This window comes from Chelon labrosus (genome assembly GCF_963514085.1).
Source record: "Chelon labrosus genome assembly, chromosome: 10".
Lineage (NCBI taxonomy): Eukaryota > Metazoa > Chordata > Actinopteri > Mugiliformes > Mugilidae > Chelon > Chelon labrosus.
Window position 1 is genome coordinate 16409057 of NC_140360.1, and position 22579 is coordinate 16431635.

The 22579-nt window shown below is 42.9% G+C and overlaps 1 protein-coding gene across 1 annotated transcript in view; it reads left to right on the plus strand.

The window, feature by feature from the left end:
* The window catches only part of LOC311494363 (glutamate receptor-interacting protein 2-like), a gene marked incomplete at its 5' end in the record, with an annotated part of 32329 nt that extends 10035 nt beyond the window's left edge, over positions 1-22294 (plus strand). Inside the window, 18 exons of the mRNA XM_084553376.1 lie at positions 638-783; positions 5608-5755; positions 5843-6012; positions 9074-9202; positions 9420-9581; positions 10048-10234; positions 12926-13071; positions 13184-13264; positions 13610-13673; positions 14094-14239; positions 14983-15127; positions 15430-15569; positions 15928-16110; positions 16211-16370; positions 17584-17698; positions 18008-18226; positions 20803-20949; positions 21874-22294. Of these exons, the coding sequence (XP_084409502.1) occupies positions 638-783; positions 5608-5755; positions 5843-6012; positions 9074-9202; positions 9420-9581; positions 10048-10234; positions 12926-13071; positions 13184-13264; positions 13610-13673; positions 14094-14239; positions 14983-15127; positions 15430-15569; positions 15928-16110; positions 16211-16370; positions 17584-17698; positions 18008-18226; positions 20803-20949; positions 21874-22065 (2680 nt within the window). The 3' untranslated portion in view covers positions 22066-22294. The remainder of the gene's footprint in view (positions 1-637; positions 784-5607; positions 5756-5842; positions 6013-9073; positions 9203-9419; positions 9582-10047; positions 10235-12925; positions 13072-13183; positions 13265-13609; positions 13674-14093; positions 14240-14982; positions 15128-15429; positions 15570-15927; positions 16111-16210; positions 16371-17583; positions 17699-18007; positions 18227-20802; positions 20950-21873) is intronic.
* Positions 22295-22579: the final 285 nt, after the last annotated feature.

Below are 22579 nucleotides of genomic sequence, written 5' to 3' on the forward strand. Positions count from 1 at the left end.
TGCACACATTGCTTGTGTACATATGCACAAGTATAGCTATTTTTATGTCTTCCGTTTATTTAATGTCCTCATGCATGAATGAGCCTATTCAAATGATTGTATGAGTGCATGCATGCATGTATTTGGATTGTGGGTATGTAGATGGGAAGCCTAATGGAGGCATTTTACTAATTGTCTTATTTTTGGCTGTTGTTAAAACATCGTCGTCGTCCTTGTGGGTGTGTAAAAAAAAAAAAAGAATAATCAGCATCTTTAAAAAACAACCACATTTCCATCCCTGTTTCATTTGCATGAGTATATGCTCAGGCCACTGAATGAAACATGAAACTGTGGCTGTGACACATATAGAGTATGTTATCTTCAAAGCAGAAAGGCCACTGCTCATCCCCAGGCCAATGCAACATCGCACTTCTACCCACGAAAACTGAAAGCGCCGAAACACTGGAGCAAACATAATTCACCATCAAAGACTTTACGGCCGTTTATCTCGTTTATCCTTCATCTCACCTGGGAGGAAACGCTCATGTGGAACTGTTTAATCATTCAGTGTGACTGGTGCTCAAAACGCTTGTGTGCACACCGCGCGCCGGTCGCCCTGTGTTCTTATTCCCCCTCTCTTTTTCCTGCCTTTCTCCAGAGAGGGCACACTGAAGGCCGGAGACCGGGTGCTCAGCATAGACGGGATGCCTTTGAACAGAGAGAGGCACGCTGACGCTTTGACCGTGCTGATGCAGAGCAGCCAGGAAGCTCTGTTCCTGATCGAGTATGACGTCTCTGTCATGGGTGAGCACACATACACACACGGGGCAGTATTGCTCTGAGGGTAAATAATGTGAGCCGTTTGGCTGCGTGGACGCGAGCGAGTGGCGCCGCTGTAGACGCCACCAGGGGAGTCACACAGGCCCGAGAGTACTCCTCAAAAGGAAAAGGGTAGATGGGTGATATTATGTGCTTTATCATAACGCATGAGTCTCTCACTTCCTAAAAACAAGAATTCATTGACTTTTTTTTGTTTTGTACAACATTTTCAAATAGTCTTGACTTCATGAACAATTTGTTTGTTTAACATGACCTCAATAAAACACGAGCTATAGGCGGACATTTGAATGTACGTCCCTAAGTCCTGATGATGCTGCAGTCTTCGGGGGACAAGATGGCATGCGCTCAAAGCAGTATACAGATACAGATACAGATACAGAAAGCTTTATTAATCCCCGAAGAGCAATTCAGTTTCTACAATCCACCATCTAGACATACAACCATTCACACAGCAATAGTATATAGCAGGAGTAACGCGATGAGGTCTGGGTCCAAATACAATTTATAAATAAAAAGACATCAGAAGCAGAATAGATAATGATAAAAAGAATACAAATAACTGCTTGTCCTGATAGAGAAAAATAAAAATAAGATAAAAATAAAAATAAAAATAAAAATAGCAGCCCAGAATAAAAGATAATGTGTGCTTAATAAAAACACAGTAATAAATAAATAAATAAATGGAAGATGAATTGCACATATCCGTAGCTCCTAAAGTGCATTGTGCCAAGAACAGATCAGTCAATAATTATTTCCTCAGCTCAGTATTTAGTAGTGTAATTGCTGAAGGAATAAATGATCTTGCGTAACGGTTTGTCTTTCTGGGGGGCTGCAAGTAACGCCGACCTGATGGCATAAGAACAAATTCATCTTCCAGAATATGATGTTGGTTCATCAGACTTTTTGCTTTTTGGAGGACACGTTTCTCCCAAAGAGAATTCAGGTCGCACATTTGAATTCCAATAATTTTGGAGCAGACTTTCACAATATTATTTAAACAGTTTCGGTCCTTCACTGTAATGTTACCAAACCAACAAATGAAAGAAAAGGTAAGAAGGCTCTCAATATATGACAAATACACAGTGCACAGTATAGAACTGGAGACCCCGAAGGAATTAATCCTGCGCAATAAATGGACTCTCTGCTGGGCACGTTTGACCACTGAATCAGAGTTAATTTCAAACTTCAGTTGACAATCAAAAACCGTACCCAGATATTTATAAGAATTTACGATCTCCACATCCTCACCATGGATCCTGCATACTGAGGTATTTGTCCCTTTTTTTCTAAAATCGATGATGAGTTCCTTAGTTTTAAGAACATTAAGGTCGAGAAGGCTGTCGTCACACCACTTTACAAAATCAGGAAGCGCACGTCCGTGGTCTGACTCTGCGCCATGGAGGAGTGACATCAGAGCAGTATCATCAGAGAATTTAACGAAAAAGCTGTCCTCTTTAAGAGACCTGCAGCTATCCGTGTATAAAATGAACAGGAGCGGGGAAAGTACACAGCCTTGTGTATATTATCCCCTCAGCCCACACTCTTCCTCTTTAGTGGCTTTACGGTTGTTGAAATCATCTTACTCCTTAATGACTGTTATTTCCCACATTTCATTAAATCTATACTGTGCACACACAGATTCTCAAACACATGGTTTTAATGGCATTTTAATGGCACCAATACTGATTTTATTCTATTAAAAAAAGCAGTTCAATTCAATTTTATTTATATAGCGTCAATAACAAATACAAAACCGGGCATTAAACCCCCGGAGCAAGCATGGAGGCGACGGTGAATAGGAAACAGAAAGAAACCGTGAGCCTATATAGAGGGACCCATCTGCTTGAGGCCGGCCTACATCTGTCATACATGCATACATCCGACATGAGAGGTTGGGGAATATAAATAAAACCGTAGGCCGTGAAGACTGGGCAGGTGGATGAGAGTAGGACCACAGATGAGTAGTATGGAGCTCCACGGGTCAGAAACACACAACTCCAGGCCAGAAACACTCACAAGAAGATGGGGGAGGAGGGGAGGAGAGGGAAAGGGAGATGGAGAAAGGGACACGCACACAGATTATGCGCTTTCTAATAGCATTCAAGGTATTTTATGCTTCACTTGAAGGGAATATTTGCATCAGTGTTGGCGGTAATTGTAGTGAACTGAAGCAATAAATTCCTCTGTGCATGCAAGTTCTCTTGCCCAGCCTACATGTACCAGGATGCATTGCACAAGAGCAACTGAACCCGCTGAAATGATGTTACCTCACTGTTCTGTGTGGACAAGAAGTCATTCAAATAGTGAATAATAAGTCATGAACATTGCATGATAGGCGTTGTTGTGCGTCACCACCTTAACCTGCAGGTATTATGTTTTGGGCCAAGTGTAGTGTTACGTGACAAAAACTACATCACTCACTCATCTGCCCTTTCAGTCCTGCTAGTCTTGGTTGTCTTTCCCAATTTACCTTTGGGATGTTGAAGGTCTCCAGCACATCTTTGTCCAAGTGAGAGTAAAACACATGGACCTCCCCCCCAGGGACGACGTCAGCAACAGCGTCCAACAAAAAGAGCCCACGCGGGATGATTCGGTTTCTGTTGGCGTCAAAGAGCAACTTGACAAAAGACACCACCAGTGACCAGTTTTCTCTCAGTTTTCAGGCCGCCCCCCGTCTGCCATATCCTCTTGGCAGGTTAATGCAGCTGTAGCGTCTCCTCTCCGCCCGATTGATTACTGTTATCTTTGCTGTCTAAACGACTCAGCCGACACACTGCTAAATATATCCTTGTCCATAGCATCCTCTGCACTCACACTAAAAGATGCCGTTTTTGCGTAGTTAGTTTACAACACAAGAAACCTATAAATGTTATCTAGGCAGAGATGGAAACCAGAAAGCCAGTGTGTCAGAGAACCAATGATGTCGCTGATTGTCAGAAGAAAAACTGGTTTTGACGCTTACGTGGTACTCTAATAAGTGTGACGTCTCGGTAAACATCTCATGAAAAATCTGCAAAATCAAATAGATCAAGATATAGAGGGATTTAGTGCCTAGTACTAGCTCAATCTCTTGCATCTGTCACTCTTTCACATTCCCAGTTTGTAATGCTTGGTTTCAGTTGGTTGATAACCCAGACTACACCATGAGGGATGTTTTTGCAAAAAGAAAGAAGATGTTTTTCCAGCATTAGTGCTTCTAAGCTCATTTGCATGTGTGAAATTAGTGGACCCTTGAGTGAACTGGTGATGACTGCTGATTCTAGTATTTTTTTAGTGATGTAGTTTTTAGATTACGTCGTTTCAGTTTTGTTAAGTTCCTCCTGATGCTCTAATTCATTCTGAGTTCAGAATAGCCTCGTCATCGGGTCAGAAACTTGTAAAATACGCCACTGAACAGAAGACCTCACTGCGTGACTAAACACCTAATTATAACCTCCATTTTGGTCGTGGTGACTAATTCTCAAGATTGCACACTTTGCACTGGTCCGCGCAAAAATAGGGCAGGTCACCGAGGACAACTGACACACATTATCTTTCTGCGTGGGGATTTAGGATTCAGACCTCCCGCCTCCAGACTGAAACAGTCAGAGGGTTCACAGCTAAAAGAAATCTGAAATCCAAACTGTTTGTTTGTTTACGCCCGTTATAGTTGCTCGGTTGCCAGAGCTCGTTATCTGAAACACTGCTGCATGAACATTAAAAGCAATCAACACATAATTTTAAACTGAGCGATAGATAAAAGGCTCCATTTGTCCTGCAAAAGGACCACCGCTAACATTTCATTTCTTTAGTGTAACTGTCTCTGAAATGACATGTCCTTTAGTCACTGCTGAAGTCAAAACAGCTGAACATCAGAGGAACTTTGTCGAACTGACCGAGGACACTGTTTCTTTTGCAACATTTCTAATTTGGACTTACAGTACATGCAACAACCCAATGATAATGTTCACCTTTTCTGTCCCTGCTCACAGTGAATACCTTTTATGTAACAAAATTGCAAAATGAAAGCACACTGAATACAAATGTCTCTGCAAACCGCATCAAACACCCCTATCTGCCCATCAGGTTTATAAAAGATTTACAAGCTGCAATGAATGCATTTATCAATGTTAAGACACCATTCACTAAGGCTTTATAGACCAGCTCTAAGCCACAGATAAGAACAAGCTTTGTGTTGTCAGATGTCTTCTTAAGCAGCCTTTTAATGTCATCAAGGAGATGCCTCTGGTGTTTGTTTGACCTCTGTTCTCTGGAAAAGAGCTGATTAATATTTACATATTTGCAGATGACTGACTTCATTAGTGGCTCATCGACCCAGAGAATCACACACAGTCACATTATTACGCAACATCTTATTCAGAGAGGTCATTCTGTCGCTAAAGAGCCTTTATTCAAACAATGCACCAGGAATTTACAATGCAATACGTTAACATTTCACTTTAATGGCGATGTTTTGAGTTTTGCAGGTATAACTAGTTAAACTACAGTGTGTTTAAGTGCTCATTGTCAGTGGCTTAAAACTGATCAATAAATGGTTAGTAAATTATTTTTTTATCATCAGTTATGCATCTAAAACTGCATCCTGTCAGAAGGTGGTACCAGAGGCAAAGTCTCAATAACAGTGTAAAGCAATTACAAAAACACTTTGTGAGAAAATGAACCATTGTGACACAGTAAATCTGGTCACAATGTGCTCCTCTAAGATTAGAAAAGACATTGTTCCTTGCTTTAGATGCAGTCAGTAAGCTTGGTGGCCCCTGTCATATCTGTGTGTATCATCTCTTTCAGATGCAGTCCATCAAGCCTCGGGCCCTCTGCTGGTGGAGATAGTGAAAGGTCCCTCAACCACCCTGGGGATCAGCCTCACCACAACAATATACAGGGGCAAACAAGTTGTTATTATTGACAAGATAAAACCGGCCAGTGTGGTGGAAAGGTCAGACAGACTTTTGAGAAAGAACGTGAACGTCTCCGCAGACTCTCCACAGAAAACGTCCTGACACACTGCGTCTTTCTTTCCAAGGTGTGGAGCGCTGCATGCAGGAGACATCCTCCTGTCCATAGATGGGACCAGCGCAGAGCACTGCTCCCTGATGGAGGCGACCCAGCTACTCGCCAGCACCTCTGAAATCGTTAAACTGGAGATTCTTCCTGCCAGTCAGAGCAGGCTTCCCGTCAGGCCTCAAGACACAGGTACGCCCTGCAGGTGACGCAAAAAGTGAAAAGAAATTAGATTTTTAAGCACTGACAGAAAAAGAGGAATCTATTTCAGATTTAAAAAAAAAAAAGGTAAAAACCAGCTGAATGTGCTTGCAACTCATGATTATTTACATTGAAAACAATTTGTAGATTAATTCGTTTTTAATGAACGACTGATTTATACTTCAAAATTACATCTTTTTGACTCCTCAACTGTCAGAAAACAGACAAAAGCACCAAATCTGATCCAGTCAATCATATTTCATAAATTTTACATCAATCAACAATACATTTGTGTAAAAATCTCCCATGGAACATCTCACAAGTCCTTGGCATCCTCTTGTTCTCAGTTAGGACACACATGCACAACTCTGAGGCAGGCAGAAAAACTTCCAAAAAAGATGGAAGATAGAACAAAGGGGTAAAAAGCAAGTCTAATATAAGAAGGCCATATGAAAAAAAAAAAAAAAAAAAAGAATTATTTGGGACTTTTCATGGTGGAACCCTAACTCAGAGCAATCTAACATGATGCAGCTCGAGGGCTCGTGTGTACTCATACGCATACTGAGGACTAATGAGCAGCATGGGAACAGGTGAGCAGAGTAGTTCAGGTGATCAGGCGGCAGGTGGGAGTGGCTGATCTGAAATGACAACAGAGAGCAGGAAAAAATGAATGACACTAAACTAAACGTGAGACCTTTTAGAGAGACTCAAGGCCCGGGCTGGAAACCACTGGCCAACACTGACTCTATATAAAGCAGTTAAAGCCAGCTGCCTCAACCACTAACCGATAAATCAGTCACAGGTGTATTTTTATACTGCAAAGGATCTAAGTACTTCTTCAAACCTGTGTGTGATATATGTAAAAGCCGGGCTCTGCAGTATTTTAGTAAAAACATACACATCTCAATGCTAAGATGCAGCACAAATGTAAACATGCCTGAGTGTAAATCTGCAGGGCACAGCGAAGGATTCAACAGAGGATAAACTAATTGATTTATCGCCGCAGTACTGTTTCATTGTGTGCAGATGATGGAAACATACAGCAGACACACTGGCGTTCCAGCATGTTCTCCTCAACATATGTACAGTGACTGCTCTGCTGCTCTTAGCTACTTTACCTGCAGCTGTAAAGAGCCTGGCTGCCTCCCAGCAGCTTCCTTCCCCTCGCTCTGAATCAGTCCGTGTGTGTGTGTGTGTGTGTGATTGTGATTGTGCCACAATCCCTCCGGCTTTGGGTACACGCTCGGCCTCTTATGCATACCAACAAGCTGCACACAAATGCCCGCACGCACACTTTCCCAGTCGGAGATCATGTTCTTGCCACGTTCTGCGGACTTATTTCTGGGTCAGCAGCTGCAGGGACTCCTTAACGCGCAAGAGCCACACAACGTGACAAAAGGAAACAAGCTGGAGTTTAGCCTTAAATACAGCCACTGAAAAATTTCGTCTCCAGTGTCTGTTTGCTCATTGTTTGTCGTCAGTTAATACATCATTTCAGTTATTTGAATAGATCCTCTCCTCAAACTGCAAAAAAACTGTCCAAAAAAAAAAGAAATGCAGGATTTTTTTTGTTGTGTTTTACTGAAGTGGGCTTAAATTCTTACTATTTTACTCAGAAGTGCAGTTTTTGGTGACTTTTGTGGATTATTTATACAATTAATCTATTGATTCAGGCACAATACTTCAGTAAATGTACAGTTACATTCCACTGCTGAAGACTGCAGTGTAAAGAATATTTTCCACCCAGTGACATCTTCGAACTGCATCAGCTCACGGCACAATCGTCACATCTCTATAAAAATCCCGGACGTGTCTTCAAACATTTCAATTCAACAACGATGCAGCTCTCGAAGGAGGCGTTGTAGTGCTACGATAAGAAGATGTTTTCACAGCTTCCCCCCCACCCACGGGATAAGGCATGATTACAGGATGCAATTTGTCTAATCTGCTGTGGGGATTTAAAAAGACTGATATGGCCACTAAGAGATTAGGAGTTAATGTTTCTTTCCACCAGCGTGGATTGAAACCATAATTTCTTGGAGAGATTCCCCTAGGTGAGCTTAACGTAAGCCGCCACAGACAGAGCTGTACAGGTTTGATTGAGCGAGATAGAAACTGTTTCCTTGAAAAGGGGCCAGAGGTTTCTTCCTTGCATGTTTTCTCTTTTACATGCGGCTGCGTTTTAATCGGGCTCCCTGAGTGTGGCGAACAGGCGCTATACTTTCCTCGTCCATGTTTCCAGCAAATCCTCCGTCCGTGTGAGCAAGTTGTCGGAGATTAGACCCCTGCAAATGAAGCATCAGGGATTACTGTCACATCTAACATTCAGTGACAAATTTAGCTGTGTGGATCTGTAAAGGAAAGTTAATTATCGAGGTGTGTGTCATTCAGTGGGTCAGCCGTTTCCCTTTGAAGGCTTCATGAATGCTCTGTGGAGGGTTTACCGTGACAGATAAGATGCCTCAAAACAACATGTGACTATCAGTTGTATTCAGAGTAGGGACAGCCACTAGAAACACTCAAAAAGGGATCAACCAATGAGACGCAGAGAGAAACAGTCTGCTTTAATGCCAATCAGGCTTTCAGCTGGGCCCAATCAAGGTCAAGCCACACGCCTCCAAACAGCCACTATCACCTCCTCATCATGCCCACTGGCCAACTTACTCAGGCTACTGTTTTTGCACCTTTGAGCTCTTTTGAAAATGAAACGATGAAAATGGTTTTCATTTTGCACTCGGCCTTTTGGAAGCTCGCCAGTAAAAGTAAGACTTCTCTTTGTAGACCCTTCTCGATTTTCCAATACAACTGATTCTCAGATGCTCGTCAAAATACATTAAGCCACAGGGTTTAATCTAGTGTGCCATGACAAAGACATTAAATATCAATTACTCTGCTTGGAATTATCCTTCAGGCGCCGCGCGGCGTGGTTCAAATTTAGACGTGGGGTATGAATGGTCGATTTCACGGGCGGAATTTAGAAAAAGGGCGACGACGGAGATGACGTGGGTCTGGTTTCTTTTAATGGATGTTGATTCCCTCCTTGCCGCTGCAGTTAAAGTGCAGAAAAGCAACCATCATCACTGGGACCAGAGCAGCAACTACTGCCATCCCCCACATGCCAGCCACAGCAAGACATGGAGCAGCCCAAGCCACCCACACAACCAGCAGGACCACTGCAAATGTAAGTTATCACTTGTGACAGCGCTGCTGCCGGCGACACACCATAGCAGGAGCCTTTCCTTCTGCACGATTGTTAAATCTTTTTCCGAGAGGTTTACCCCGAAATTGGTGTCTTGTCTTTTCTTTTTGTTGCATGTTCCCTTGTGAGTGCATACTGTGGATGATGAGTTTTGTTCTTGCCCGCCTTTTGATACATGCAGTGCTATATTTCTTTCCAGCTCTGGTGAGTGGTGGCTTCTCCCCTTCCTCCACCGCCACCTCAGGCTTCAGCAGCCAGGGGAGCAACACGCTGCCCTGCCCCATTCCTCCCGTCGCTCCCACCAGCCCTCGCACCTCGACCGGCAAGAGGAGGAACAGGAAGAAGGACCACAAAAGCTCACGTAACCACCAACCGCCTTCCTCTTCCTGTTTCTCCGACCTCTCACAGCAAAATCAAACGACAAAGTATTTCCTCATTGAAACCAGTCTGAATCCATGCAGCTAATTTAAGTGTTTGCAGAGCAACAAATGTCGACTGTTAAAAGTGTGTTAAAAGTTATTGTCTTAGTAAAAAAACAGCCATTCAAATGCAAAACCACATTTCCTGCTGTTTCTCTCACTGTGTGAACACATTTGACTGATCACTGACGTAAACATGATTGGCATAAAGTCTGATTAAGTGACTCACCCCCACCCCCTCCCCCTTCTGTTCCCATGTCGTCCCTATGGGCGCATGTCTCTTCCCCTCACCCTTTTCCCCATTGTCTCCCACAATCCCTCTCCTACTCCATTTATCTGCCACTTCTCCACTGATATCTCCCCCTGACGTGTCCCCTCTCTCTCTCTCCCTCCCTCTCCCTCCCTCAGTGTCTCTGGCATCCAGTTCCGTCGGCCCGGGGGGCCAGATTTTTCACGTGGAAACGAGCGAGGTCGTCCTGAGGGGGGATCCGCTCACAGGTTTCGGGATCCAGCTGCAGGGGGGTGTCTTTGCCACAGAAACCCTGTCCGCTCCCCCAGTCATCCGCTTTATTGAGCCAGACAGCCCGGCTGAGAGGTAACGCAATGAGACACCTAACGAGTAAACAAATATCATATAGGGAGTCACCTTGAATTGTAGGGCTTCAGTGCTAATCATTTAGTCCGGCAATGAAACATTACATGTGAGAGGGGGGAGAAAAGGCTAATTTTAGCCGAGTGTCTGAATGACTGTGTCTGTATTCGCCCCCCACATTCACTCATTCATTTCCTATGTAAGAGAGACTAAGGAGTTTATCCAAGTGTGAGGATTAAGTTCAGACTTTTGACACTTTATCCTTATTTTGTGTCACAACTGACAGCTGTTGAGTCACATGACAGTTATTTTAACATCCATATTATGCAGAGCAATGCATTGTGGGATCGTCAGCAGAAATTACCTGCCATGGGCACTGCTATTTGTACGCTTGTGGAACTTTTGAGGGCATTACACAGTAGATGCACTTTTAACCAGAATTTAAACTTAAAACAAAATCTCATCTACTGTATTTGTTAGCCGTCACACTCCTGATCTCATTACGCACATTTCAGCTGCTCCACTCCCTGTTATGTTTAGAAAACATTTTTTTAAAACACACTGAATCCATATTCTTTTAAATAGCTCAGGCCCAGACGACGCTGGAGTTATAGCCACATGTTCCAGCTTGTGCCCCGAGGTCCTCCATTAACCCGACCGCTGCTTTCGCACCATCACACCCATAAAAACACTGGGGAATCGGGCTTTTCTGCCTGTGCACTCAGAATCTGGGAAAGCTTCGCCATTAGCCTTCAAATAACGCCCCTCGCAGCGTTTGCATTGATGTAAAACTGTGGTTTATGTCCAATATGTTTATGGCATTGCTTGTGTTGAATTGCTGTTATGAATCGTTTCTGCACCACGAATGGCAACATCTGTATAAAAAGTTAACTTTATTTCAGCATCAAGACGGCAGCGTTTTAGCTGCACCAGTTTAATACAGCGCTACTGAAAAGGGATCAAACCCACAGAGGGGCTCACAAGATAAATTTGAAGGGACTCGAGACGGTTTTAAGAAGGAAAATGGTCACATGCGGTGCCAAGTTATGCTTCCTCTTCTTTATTTTTGGCATTCCTCTATTTTTAATGGAGTTGCTGCAGACAGATTGGCTCTAGGGGCAGTAATGTTGGTCAGTTAGCTCTGAAATGACTTCATCTGTCCCAAATGATGAATCCTTTGAGGGTTTTTTCTGCCATGACCACAAATGAAGCCTAATATTGGACAAACTGATTAGCACATGCTTTATTATTTAGCACATAAAACTGTAATTTTACTTTGGTTTGTGACCAAATACCTGCAACGGTCTCATCACTCTGAGCTGTAATTTGTTTTTAGTCATAACTGGTAAATGTTAGCCAGCTAATATGCTAAACAAAGATGACTGGGGTCATAGCTGAAAATCACCATGTTGCTTTTAAGATGATCAATAAATACAGATAGAATACTGATAAGGACTTGACCTTGGAACAGTTAGAAGATCGGTAATCCTGCACATTTGACACATTCAATGAGATGTTGGCGCAGACTTTTGTAGTAGCCTGCACTTTATTGATTGAGATTGCATGTTGCAGTCTAATTAACACACAGCTCAGATGAGGCCAGTTCGTAGTGTCTGTTGTCGTCTTGCAAGATTAATGACGGTGTCTGCTGGCAGTGCAGGGCCGTCTCCCCTGAGAACTGTAACATGATTAGTCCGGTAGTAGTTGGACAGGAGTGACTCAAGTGCAGCGTCCGACTGTGACGTCGGTGTCTCAGCCTCTGCACAAGGTTAATGAGCAGCCGTGGTAAGTGAATTAATATCGGTTGACAGAGCTTCAGTGTTTCCCCTCACAATTAGAATTTAACGTTTAATATGCGTGACCCCTCCACCACACACACACACACACACACACACTTGTATGTGTGTTTGCTTGAATTGGTAATTTTGAAGTTCATGTGAGGCCAGTTTATGTAAAAGCCTAAAGGCTGCATTTCATTTTATACATGGCAGTTTAAACGTTCATCCCATCTGACACATGCCGCTGAACTTAAAGGGACAGTGTCGCAGATGTGTCAGAATCCATCTTTGTTGACGTCATCTCGGAAAACGCACGGTTAAGTGTGGTTGAAATTAATGCAGACACAATTAGAGACTTAACTGATTATATGATTACTAAGAAATCAGTTCAGCCCATCAAAGACTCCAAGAAAACGAAGGACAAACATCTAGTCCCAAATCTAAAAAGTTGATCTTTTATCTGTTTTATATCATTTCTAATGTGGTACCTTTGGCTTTTGGACTGTTGATTGGATAAAACAAGCCAACAGTATAAAATTACAAAACAAAATATGAATAAATTCTTCTGATCTGCCGCTGTTACAATTAGCATATGAGTTTGTATGATTTCTAATAGACATGATGCTTTCTTGTTTTGATCTTGCATCGTGCATTAGACAGAGTGTTTCTGATATGTAGCATGGGAAGCTATTAAGAAAAAATACTCTACACATTATATTTTATGAATAAATTAAATGTGCAGTGCATATTCAATTGATCCGCCTTAGTTCAAATCTGAACAATTTATTTATTCGAAATACACCCACATATATGCAGTGATTGCTTTTTACATTATTATAGGAATAGTTTCAGGGGCAAAAGTCTGAGTTATTACAGAACCTGTTTGTTCTGTTTTTGTGTGTTTGTCTCTGTCAAGGTGTGGGCTGTTGCAGGTCGGAGACAGACTGCTGTCCATTAACGGGATACCGACTGAAGACGGCACCCTGGAGGAGGCTCATCAGCTGCTCAGAGACTCTGCTCTGTCTAATAAGGTCACAGTGGAGATTGAGTTTGATGTTGCAGGTATGGTATGGTAAAAATACACTGTGCGGCAGCTTAATTTCTAATTGTGAGATCGTGGACATCTGCACTTTTGCCTGCTTTCATTTTTACCTCGACTCTAAATCTCGCTTAGAGTCGGTGGTTCCCAGCAGTGGCACCTTCCACGTCAAACTGCCCAAGAGGAGAGGAGTGGAGCTGGGCATCACCATCAGCTGTGAGTTGGCCGGTCACCAGACACTCACCAGGGGGCAGTGTTGCTCAATAATACATCAATTAATTGACTCAATGTTCTGTGATCCATAAAACTCAGGCTTGCAAGAACATAAAGGTACATAGCTCATTACCTCTGAATAATGCTGGCCCGTACCGACATTCATCATTACCCTTTCTGCTCTAACTAGCTCTGAAAAAACAATAACGAGAAGCCGGTTCATTAGAAAAAAAAAAGAAAAGAAAGCTGAGGGATTTGAAATGTTTAGTTAGTCACCGTGCTTTTACCCTCATGTCCTTCTGGCTAAAATAAACAGTTAACACTTGACTTTGTCTTCTGTTTTGCCAGCAAGTAAGAAACCTGGCAAGCCCCTCATCATCTCCGACATCAGAAAAGGAAGTATAGCACACAGGTATGTAATATCACTGTTGTATGCTTAATTGATGAAGCTCTCGCCGCGCTATATTATATTTGTCATTTCTAACACAGCCTGTAGCCTTCAGTTCAGGTGCATTAGCATTAACGGGACAGTATTTCCCAACACTTCAGGGTGAAGGTTTTCTCAGCTTATGAGGGATTATTCATGAACATCATAAAATTTTGTGCGTCCACTGTGTAACAATAGCCTAATTGGATTGAGCTATCAAAACTGGATCAGTAGGGCAGAGCATAGAAGGGCTCAGTGTTGATTAGGGTGAGGTCGAGGTTACGGTCACCCCCAAGGATCCCACTGAGACAATGAGGCTAATAGGATTCTGGTGGTGAGTCAGGAGGCGCAGCTCCACGGTCAACGGCTCACGGTTGCACATCCTCTTCCTCTTGTGTCCGGTAGAACAGGCACTCTGGAGCCTGGAGACAGGCTGCTGGCCATCGACACCGTGCGCCTGGAGAACTGCACCATGGAGGACGCCATGCACGTCCTGCAGCAGGCTGAGGACATGGTCAAACTCCGAATTCAGAAGGACGAGGACAACATTGGTACACGACCTCCTCAAAAGTCTTAAAATATTATACACTGTTAAACCAGGGGATCCCAACCTGTTTGAAAACGGTGTCTAGCTGAGGGTCTTGGGTTAAACTTCAGATGGCTGTCGCCAGTCTAAGCATCTCATATGGTTTCATTTAAATTGAAATAACAGTCTGAGTACCAGTGTTTCACAAGAAAGTAACCAAATAAACTGCTAATCATCTGATGAGCCCTCAGATCTATTGTGACCCTTTTGAAAGGGTAGTTCTACTACTAATAGAACTAATTTTTTATCAGTAGTATCACTAAATTATTTCCATTCATGAATAATCTCACTATTTTCTCAAATAATCTCTTACTTGTTTGGTTCCCTTCATATAGTAATCTAGCAGTCCATAATTCAAAGATATTTAGTATTAGATCAGGCACAATGGGAAAAAAAATACTGAATAACAAGTGAAATTTTGGCATTTTTGCTTAAAGTTAAATATTTAAACAATGTAATGATTACTGGCTGTGGTAAAGCTGCCAGTGTTTGTCTGGATGATGGTCTTGGGGTGCCAGTGATTTTCAAACATCACCCATTTGCCTGCATGACTACATTTACTCGTGATCCTCAAAACTCAGAAAGCAGCCCTTCCCGTTTGGGAATTTCTAAATTGAAGCAAGTGACTATATTTTTTACATAATTGATTGTAAAACTTCAGTATCCTAAGCGTCTGTTTGGTATCCGCTCTTTCTTCACGTCCTGTAGATGAGTTGGAGATGTCTGGGTCTATAATCTACACAGTTGAGCTGAAGCGATATAACGGACCACTGGGTATCACGATTTCAGGCACAGAGGAGCCCTTTGACCCCATCGTCATTTCTGGCCTCACCAAGAAAGGTCTGGCTGAGAGGTGAGAGAAAGGCAGGTTGAGAGGTGAGGAATGGCATGCCAGGGGGCTGAGGAAGTTATTTGTGAAGATAGTTACACATTAAGCTGAAGTCAGTCGAGATCGTTAGTGGCACTTTTTTTTCTCTCTCTCTCTCTAAATAAACGAGACAGTAAACAATGGCTGTCTCGTCTTTTTCTGTAACAAGAAGCTTCTTTGTTTTTCGGTCTCGGTCAGCACTCTGGCAGCCGGACAAGCTTTCTGGCTCGCCTGTTGGTACTGTCTGGTATACTCTGGTATTGCTGTCTCCTCTCCCAACCCTGCAGGACTGGAGCCATCCATATAGGAGACAGGGTCCTGGCCATCAACGGGGTCAGCCTGAAAGGAAAGCCACTGAGCGAGGCCATCCACCTCCTGCAGATGGCCGGGGAGTCTGTCACCCTCAAGATCAAGAAACAGCCTGACAGTACATATATCTGTTTTTGATTCTTTTAAATCGCTCTTAGAGGTAAATGATATTCCAAATGCAGTTGCAGTAATGACGAAAAAAACTTTAAGTAGGCCCAAATTGGCCTTTTTCATTCGTGATATGATTTTGTCATATGATCATATGTTTGATCTGTGCCTGATCACAGGGCAGCACATGTTATTATTCAGTTGCAAAGCATTTTACATGAGAAAAACACAACGAAAACAAAGAAAATATTCTAAAATACAGAGAACAAGTGGGTTTTTAATATCCTAAACTGGTACGGTGTTTTACTTGGGCACTTTGTACATTTCTGCTTTGATCAATACTAACCTAACTCAATTTCTGTTGTCAGAGTCTGATGGCCGGTACCCTCTGGACAGAGAAGCCGGGTTTTTAAGTGACACAGAGGATGAACTGACAGACTCTCAGAAGACCAGTAAACACTCAGAGGTGTACTCTGCCACCGTGCCCAGTATAGACTCTGCCATGAGCTCCTGGGATAGCTCAGGGTTCGATGCAGGCTACGGTAGCCAAGGTGAGGTCCACAGTTCTTGTGCTATTTTTTAAAAAATGTTCCATTTTCTTCCCATTATCTCATGAGATCAGTGGGATTTCATCCCTTTCTTTTCTTCCAGGGACATACCTTCACAAAGCGTCTGATATACTGCTCAATCCACATGAGTGGAGGCGTACAAAGCACAGGAGCCAAACCAGTTCCACCTCCGCAGGCCTAGTCCACCACACGGCACTGTACGATGGGAGATACACGGAGGATGAGTGGGATAAGATACCTGGGTAAGTGCAGAAACCTGGGCTGCTCTAGTAAGCATGTTTAGTTAAAAGTTAAAAGTATTTTAACACTGATATTGTCTCATCTGAAGTCCGATTCGTCTGATTCGCTTTCATTTCCTCAATCATAGACGATACGGTTAAACGGTGCACAGAGTGGATTCATTCATTCATGTATCAGCTTGTCAGAGCAGATTCCCAGCACATTATTGTAGTAATCTGTTAGAAAACATCCACATGAAGCTTTTGCATTAGTCTTAAAGAAATATGTTGAAGGATAAGCTTTGCATATAACCTGTAAATACAATTTAACTGTGTTTTAATTGACTTTTGTTTTATTTAGTACACAATGAAATAAGTTATCACATGCACTTTAACCAAGAGTCATCCTGACACTCGTTGCCTAGGTAACGTTTCAATGCCAAATCCAGTGGTTGCAATTTGCGCTCATTTGTGAGGATAACAGCGCTCCGACATAAAGAAATGAAAGTGTAGTCGTTTCACACCTGCTTTATGGAACAGACCTCTGTAGTTTCCTTCCTGTCGACATCTTGTTTTATGTCAGCGCAGCTTTAAGTGGTTTTTCATTTCAGTTTCATTACTTCAAATAATATTCTGTGAATTTGCAAAATGTGTCTCGTTTCTTCTTCTTCTCTTTGGTGTCATTGACGAAAGCAAAGTGCACTCTGTGAATTATTGTCTTGTCATTTTGTCATGTACGTTTCGTGCTTTTCCAAACTGTCCTTTTCTCTTCTTTCTCAGGTATTCTCTCTCTCATCTGCTTTACTAACAGCCCACGAACTCTTTGGTGTTTCACATAGTTGCATCTTTTTTCTGTCACCCCTTGTCCACTCAAAAAAACAAAAAAAACATTTTCTCAAAAGCCCAAGGATACATCAGCCTTATCTGTCTCTTCACGCTTTTTTTTTTTCCTGAACTTTTGTGTCATATGTTTTCAATTTCCTGCTTTTTTTTGTGGCGACATTTGTAAATTTGAACTCTTTTGAAGCCTTTGTCTAATCTTGAGGACTCCTCAGCGTTTGAGCTGTTGCGTGTGAGAGAATTTACAGTAAAGCCTCAATGCGACCCTAAGAGATTTTCAAAGGGACTCTACCGGCTTCGCAGCCCAAAAACTGCATTTCCCATGCTGCTTTTGTACGCAGCACCGGCCTCCAGACTGCAGGGCTGCTCTCATGTTCTGGTTCCTGCATTGTCATAGATTCGTCAGCCCTCCTCGTTGCCAAGGCACTCTGAACCAGGACGACAGCTTCTGGTCCCAGGCTCTGCAGGACCTCGAGACCTGCGGGCAGTCGGAGATTCTCAGGGAGCTGGAGGTAGGCCTCTTCTCCATCCCCCTCCTGCTCCTGTTTCCTCTCCTCCTCCATCTGCTTTGTCCTACTCATATCTTCACACAGCGGTGTCGGCCCACATGAGCACACCAGATGAAGCATTATAATAATCTTCAGCCTGTCATCTGTTATTAAATCTGACAAGACAAGCCGGGCACCTGCTGCCACACTGACCGAGGAAGGCTTCTACACAATGCCTTGGCCTCTAATCTGTGTACACAAACAAAACTGTGCGTTCCAAATTTTTTAATACATGATGCTGTAATAATCCTTTTCATTTTGCCGCTCTTTCAGGCATCCATGACAGGTAGCGCTCTAAGTCTGTATCTCGAAGAGACAAACACCAATGAAGACTCAATGTTTCGCTCTGAAATCAGTCCCATTAAGATGGAAGGAATCCACAACGAGACAAAAAGCAAAATCAGCCTCAACATGTCGACCAGAGACGTACAGCCCAGGGTCAAAGGGGACCCCTCAGAAATCCTGTCCCCTACAGCTCTGGCACTGCACAAGGTGACTTTAAATAGAATAATCTAATATTTGACCCTATACATGAATAAAAAAAAAATAAATAGTTTATGACCTAAACTATTATAATAAGAAAAATTCTGTATAAAATATAATGTGACATGGCAGTTTTCTGTACTTAATATTAAAAATAAAATGCTTAATTTAAAGCTCTTTTCTTATTCCCTTGTGCCAGCACATACATCAGTCAGGCATAACATTATGACCTCCTTCCTAATATTGTGCCTAAAAAAACATCCGTGACTCATCAGAGAATGGACATGGGTCTTCTGATGGTGTCCTGTGGTGTCGTTGTTAGTGGGGGCCTTTGGGTCCAATGGGTTGAGGGGAGGGGTCTCTGTGGATCAGGCTTGTTCCAGTGCATCCCACAGATACTTGATCAGTTTGGGATCTAGTGAATTTGGAGGCCAGGTCAACACCTTGTGCTGTTTTTCATGTTTTTGAGTTGTTTCTAAAGCGTTTTTGTGTGTGTGTCTGTGTCAAGCTGCATCCTGTTGGGGATGGCTGCTGCCATCAAGGAGTGTCATTGCTATGGGGTGGGGGTGCCTGGTCTGGTCAAGGTGGGTGGCACATGTCTAAGTAACATCCACATGAACGCCAGGTCCAAAAGTTTCCCAGCAGAACTTTGTATTGTCACAAGATGGTCAATGTGATTTACTTCTCCTGTCAGTGGTCATAATGTTGTGGCTGATAGGTGTATGTACTAAACAAATCTGCATTAACCTCGAGCAGTGGTAAAACATTTCAGCAGAAGAGTGATCAGTCAAAAACACTCAGCACTTGATGAACAGAACACAAACAACAGTGTCCTGTGGGACTGTGCCCATTATGAATTTATCCCTGTGTGCCTCCTTCACTTGACTCACTGCTCCTACAGTGTAACTGGACCCAGTGGATACCTGGCCAGTCAGAACATGCAATCGATGCAAGACAAACACTCATTACACAACATTACCTGAGCAGCAGCAGCAGCACGTGCTGTGACCACGGGCCGTCGCCTGAGACGCCTGTTTGTGTCATCTCACTGCGCTGCGTTTGACTGACAATAACCGTGCACACCACAATCCCGCATGATGGAAATAAAAATGTTTTGGGTTGACACAGCTTATATCATAATATCATGGAAAGTCATCTGAAGTTGTCCCTTATAACAGTGTCTTGTTTGGTCACAGTTAAACCTGCTGACCTTGTTTTAGAGATCATCCAAATCCAGAGAGAAACAAATGACGCGTAGGCATTCGGCTGTGGATACTGTAACTGTTTCATGTTTACACAGGGAGGGGACATAATAAAAGATGCACTAAAAAGACATCTGTACAGTGCAGAGCAAGGTGATGAGTCCCCTTTTTCCAGTCCTTGAGCTAAACTAAGCCTTACAGACCTAAGAGTGATGTTGATTAAAAAACAGAGAAATATTCAACATTTTCCACAGTTTCCCACCACTTAACCAGAGGGTGTAGATGTTTAACGTCCTCTCAGACTCCGGAGGAGCTTTGTCAGGTCTGACATGAACCATAACAGATTGGCAGGAGGAAGAGATAAGATTTTGCTGTTGAAGGCTTTCCAGTTTCCGTTTATAGTCTGTGTAGATAGCCTTGAAGGCGTAATACCCTGTCATTCCTCTGACCCGCACATCCGGGAACTTGTGGCCTCAGTTACAAACGACACTAACAATAGATTTCATTGTAAAGCGTTGGTGCAAAAAAAATAGACCAACAGATGACCACCAGAGTTGAAGTAGTAGACCCAAAGACACTATGATGTGATAGGAGCTGGAAAAATGAGAAAGGAAATTTGAGCGTGTGTGTTGACTGGGCCAGAGCATCTCTGCAGCTCCTGTGGGGTGTTCCTGGTCTGGAGGGATCAGGCCCTATCAAAGTGGTCCGTGGCAGCAAAAGCAGTGAATGGATGACAGGATGAGTGGTAGACGAGGCTCATTACAGACGGACTACTGTAACTCAAATTGCTGAAAAAGTTGATGCTGCTTGGTGTCCAGTAGCTTCATCACATAGAAACAGATATATAAGATATTTAAGTTGTATAATAATATGAATATATAATGCTGTGTAAAAAATATACAGTAGTGGCAGCAATGACCACAGGACAGCTGTGACCTTTTTTGTATACTGAGTGTATGTTAGCAGACCAGGCCAGTTTGCGATCCAGATGTAGACCCAAGGTACTGAACCAGGCCCCCCCTCCCCGCCGTTGATGGTTACAGGCTGCATGTGGGGCCTGGACCTCCGGATATCTACTACCATCTGGTTTTTAGCTGTGTTAGCTATACTACTATGAAATCATTTACATTTCAGTCCTGCTATATAAATGGTCTGCTAGCTAGCTATAGCACTGTGCTCTGACAACTGATCTAGCTACATTAACCTGGTCAGCTTAGCCTGATCCCCAACCACTAACTAACAGCCCAGGCCATCCTACCAGCTATTATTCATGTGACATAGGCTACAAAAGACATTTTGTACTATTAATAGTTTGTATCTTCCAATTCTCCAAATGTTCTACTTGTACAATCCCTGTAACTCCAATTTCCACTGTGTTTGCAGGTGACACTAAGGAAGGACCTTGAGAGCCATGACTTTGGTTTTAGTGTATCAGACGGGCTCCTGGAGAAAGGCGTTTACGTAAATATGATCCGACCGGACGGCCCGGCTGACCAGGCGGGGTTAAAACCATTCGACCGCATTCTTCAGGTACTGTTTGTCATTGCAAGTCATCTTTAGAGGATTAGTTCACAAACTGATTATTTATTCAATCAACTATATTATCGCCTGGACACATAAGTCAGCTAGCCTGGTTTCTGTCCAGTGATGAGAAATCTCTACTGCTAATATCTCTGAAGCTACAGCAGCATCTTAGCTTAGCATAAGGATTGGAGTTGGTGCAAAACAGCTCGGGCAAATAATCTCTACTCAGCCTTTGCCTAAAGAGAAATTCTTCAGGATGTTTTTCATCGTTTTTTCTGTGGTGCTTGCATTTTGTATCATGTTCAAATAATCTGATTTATTTTTATTTCAGATATTGGCTAATTTCATACAAGTTAGATTAACTGAAAAGTGCTGTACAGGTGATTGTTCAAGTGTTGTATGGAATTATTACTGTTTTTTGTTTTTTTACTGCTGCAGGTACTAAAATATATTTCACTGTGCATTGTACCATGTATAACTGTGCATGTAACAAATAAATCTTATGTCTCTAAATGACATGATGGTGCACACAAATAAATAGTGTAAACTGGAAAGGATAAATTAAAACAAACGTTATCTTATTTCGATAAGACAATGGCAAATAAAATCAATGTGCAGGAATAAATATATGAATGGATAAATTCACATACCCAAACTCTAATGACCATAAAACTTTCTAATTAATGACTAAAAGTGTTTTTCTAAGTTTGTGTATAAGTATTTCGACCTCCGAAAACCTGTTTAGGGAGTTTCTAAACAGACCAAAGCTTTTAATATTTTATAAATATTCCACTGTTGCTTGGGTTAAAAATAAACATAGAGTGAAAGGAAACTTGCCAGTGGCAAAACGGTAAATTTCCCAAACCGTCAAAGTACCGCTCTTAAGAAATGTGAAGTGCAATGAATGACAAATGAGTTGTGATCTTCCAGGTGAACCGTGTGAGGACCAGGGACTTGGACTGTTGTCTAACTGTGCCCCTAATTATGGAGGCCGGAGACAGCCTGGACTTGGTCATTAGCAGGAATCCTCTGGCAGACACCGAGCTGCCCAACGGCTGTGACGACCCGCCAGACTCACTGTTCTGCTTTCCCGACCGCAAGACCAACAGCATCGCCCTGTGATCGCCGAGATAGACACCGACTGTCAGAAACACTGCAGCGCTGCAGAGACCCCCCCACGCACGTCACACGTGGTTAAGTCTGCCACATTGTACCTCTCAGACAGACCTTCGCACTCATGTTCAACACGCAGGCCGTTCACATCTCCGCCTGAAAGCATCTCTCACTCGCTCACAAAGTTACAAGTGTTCACGATCGCCAGTTTTAGTCACTGTGTTCACATGATGCAGTTCATAGGAGCCCCCCACCCCCCACCCCCCACCCCCCCATATCTCCTCCTTTCCGGGGGCAAAGCCACATGCTGGGTTATATAACAGGGGAGTCATAGCTTCTGATGGAGCCAGGATGTCAACACACATGCCTCAGCTCTGGAGAGAAATGCTACACACTTACACTCCACACTACAGACTTTAATAGGCTTTACGTTCTCTTTAAAGAACCGTTCTCTGGATTTTTCTTCTTTTCATTTGTAAAAACTCACATGCATTGGTTTATGTGCATATAAAAAGCTTGCACA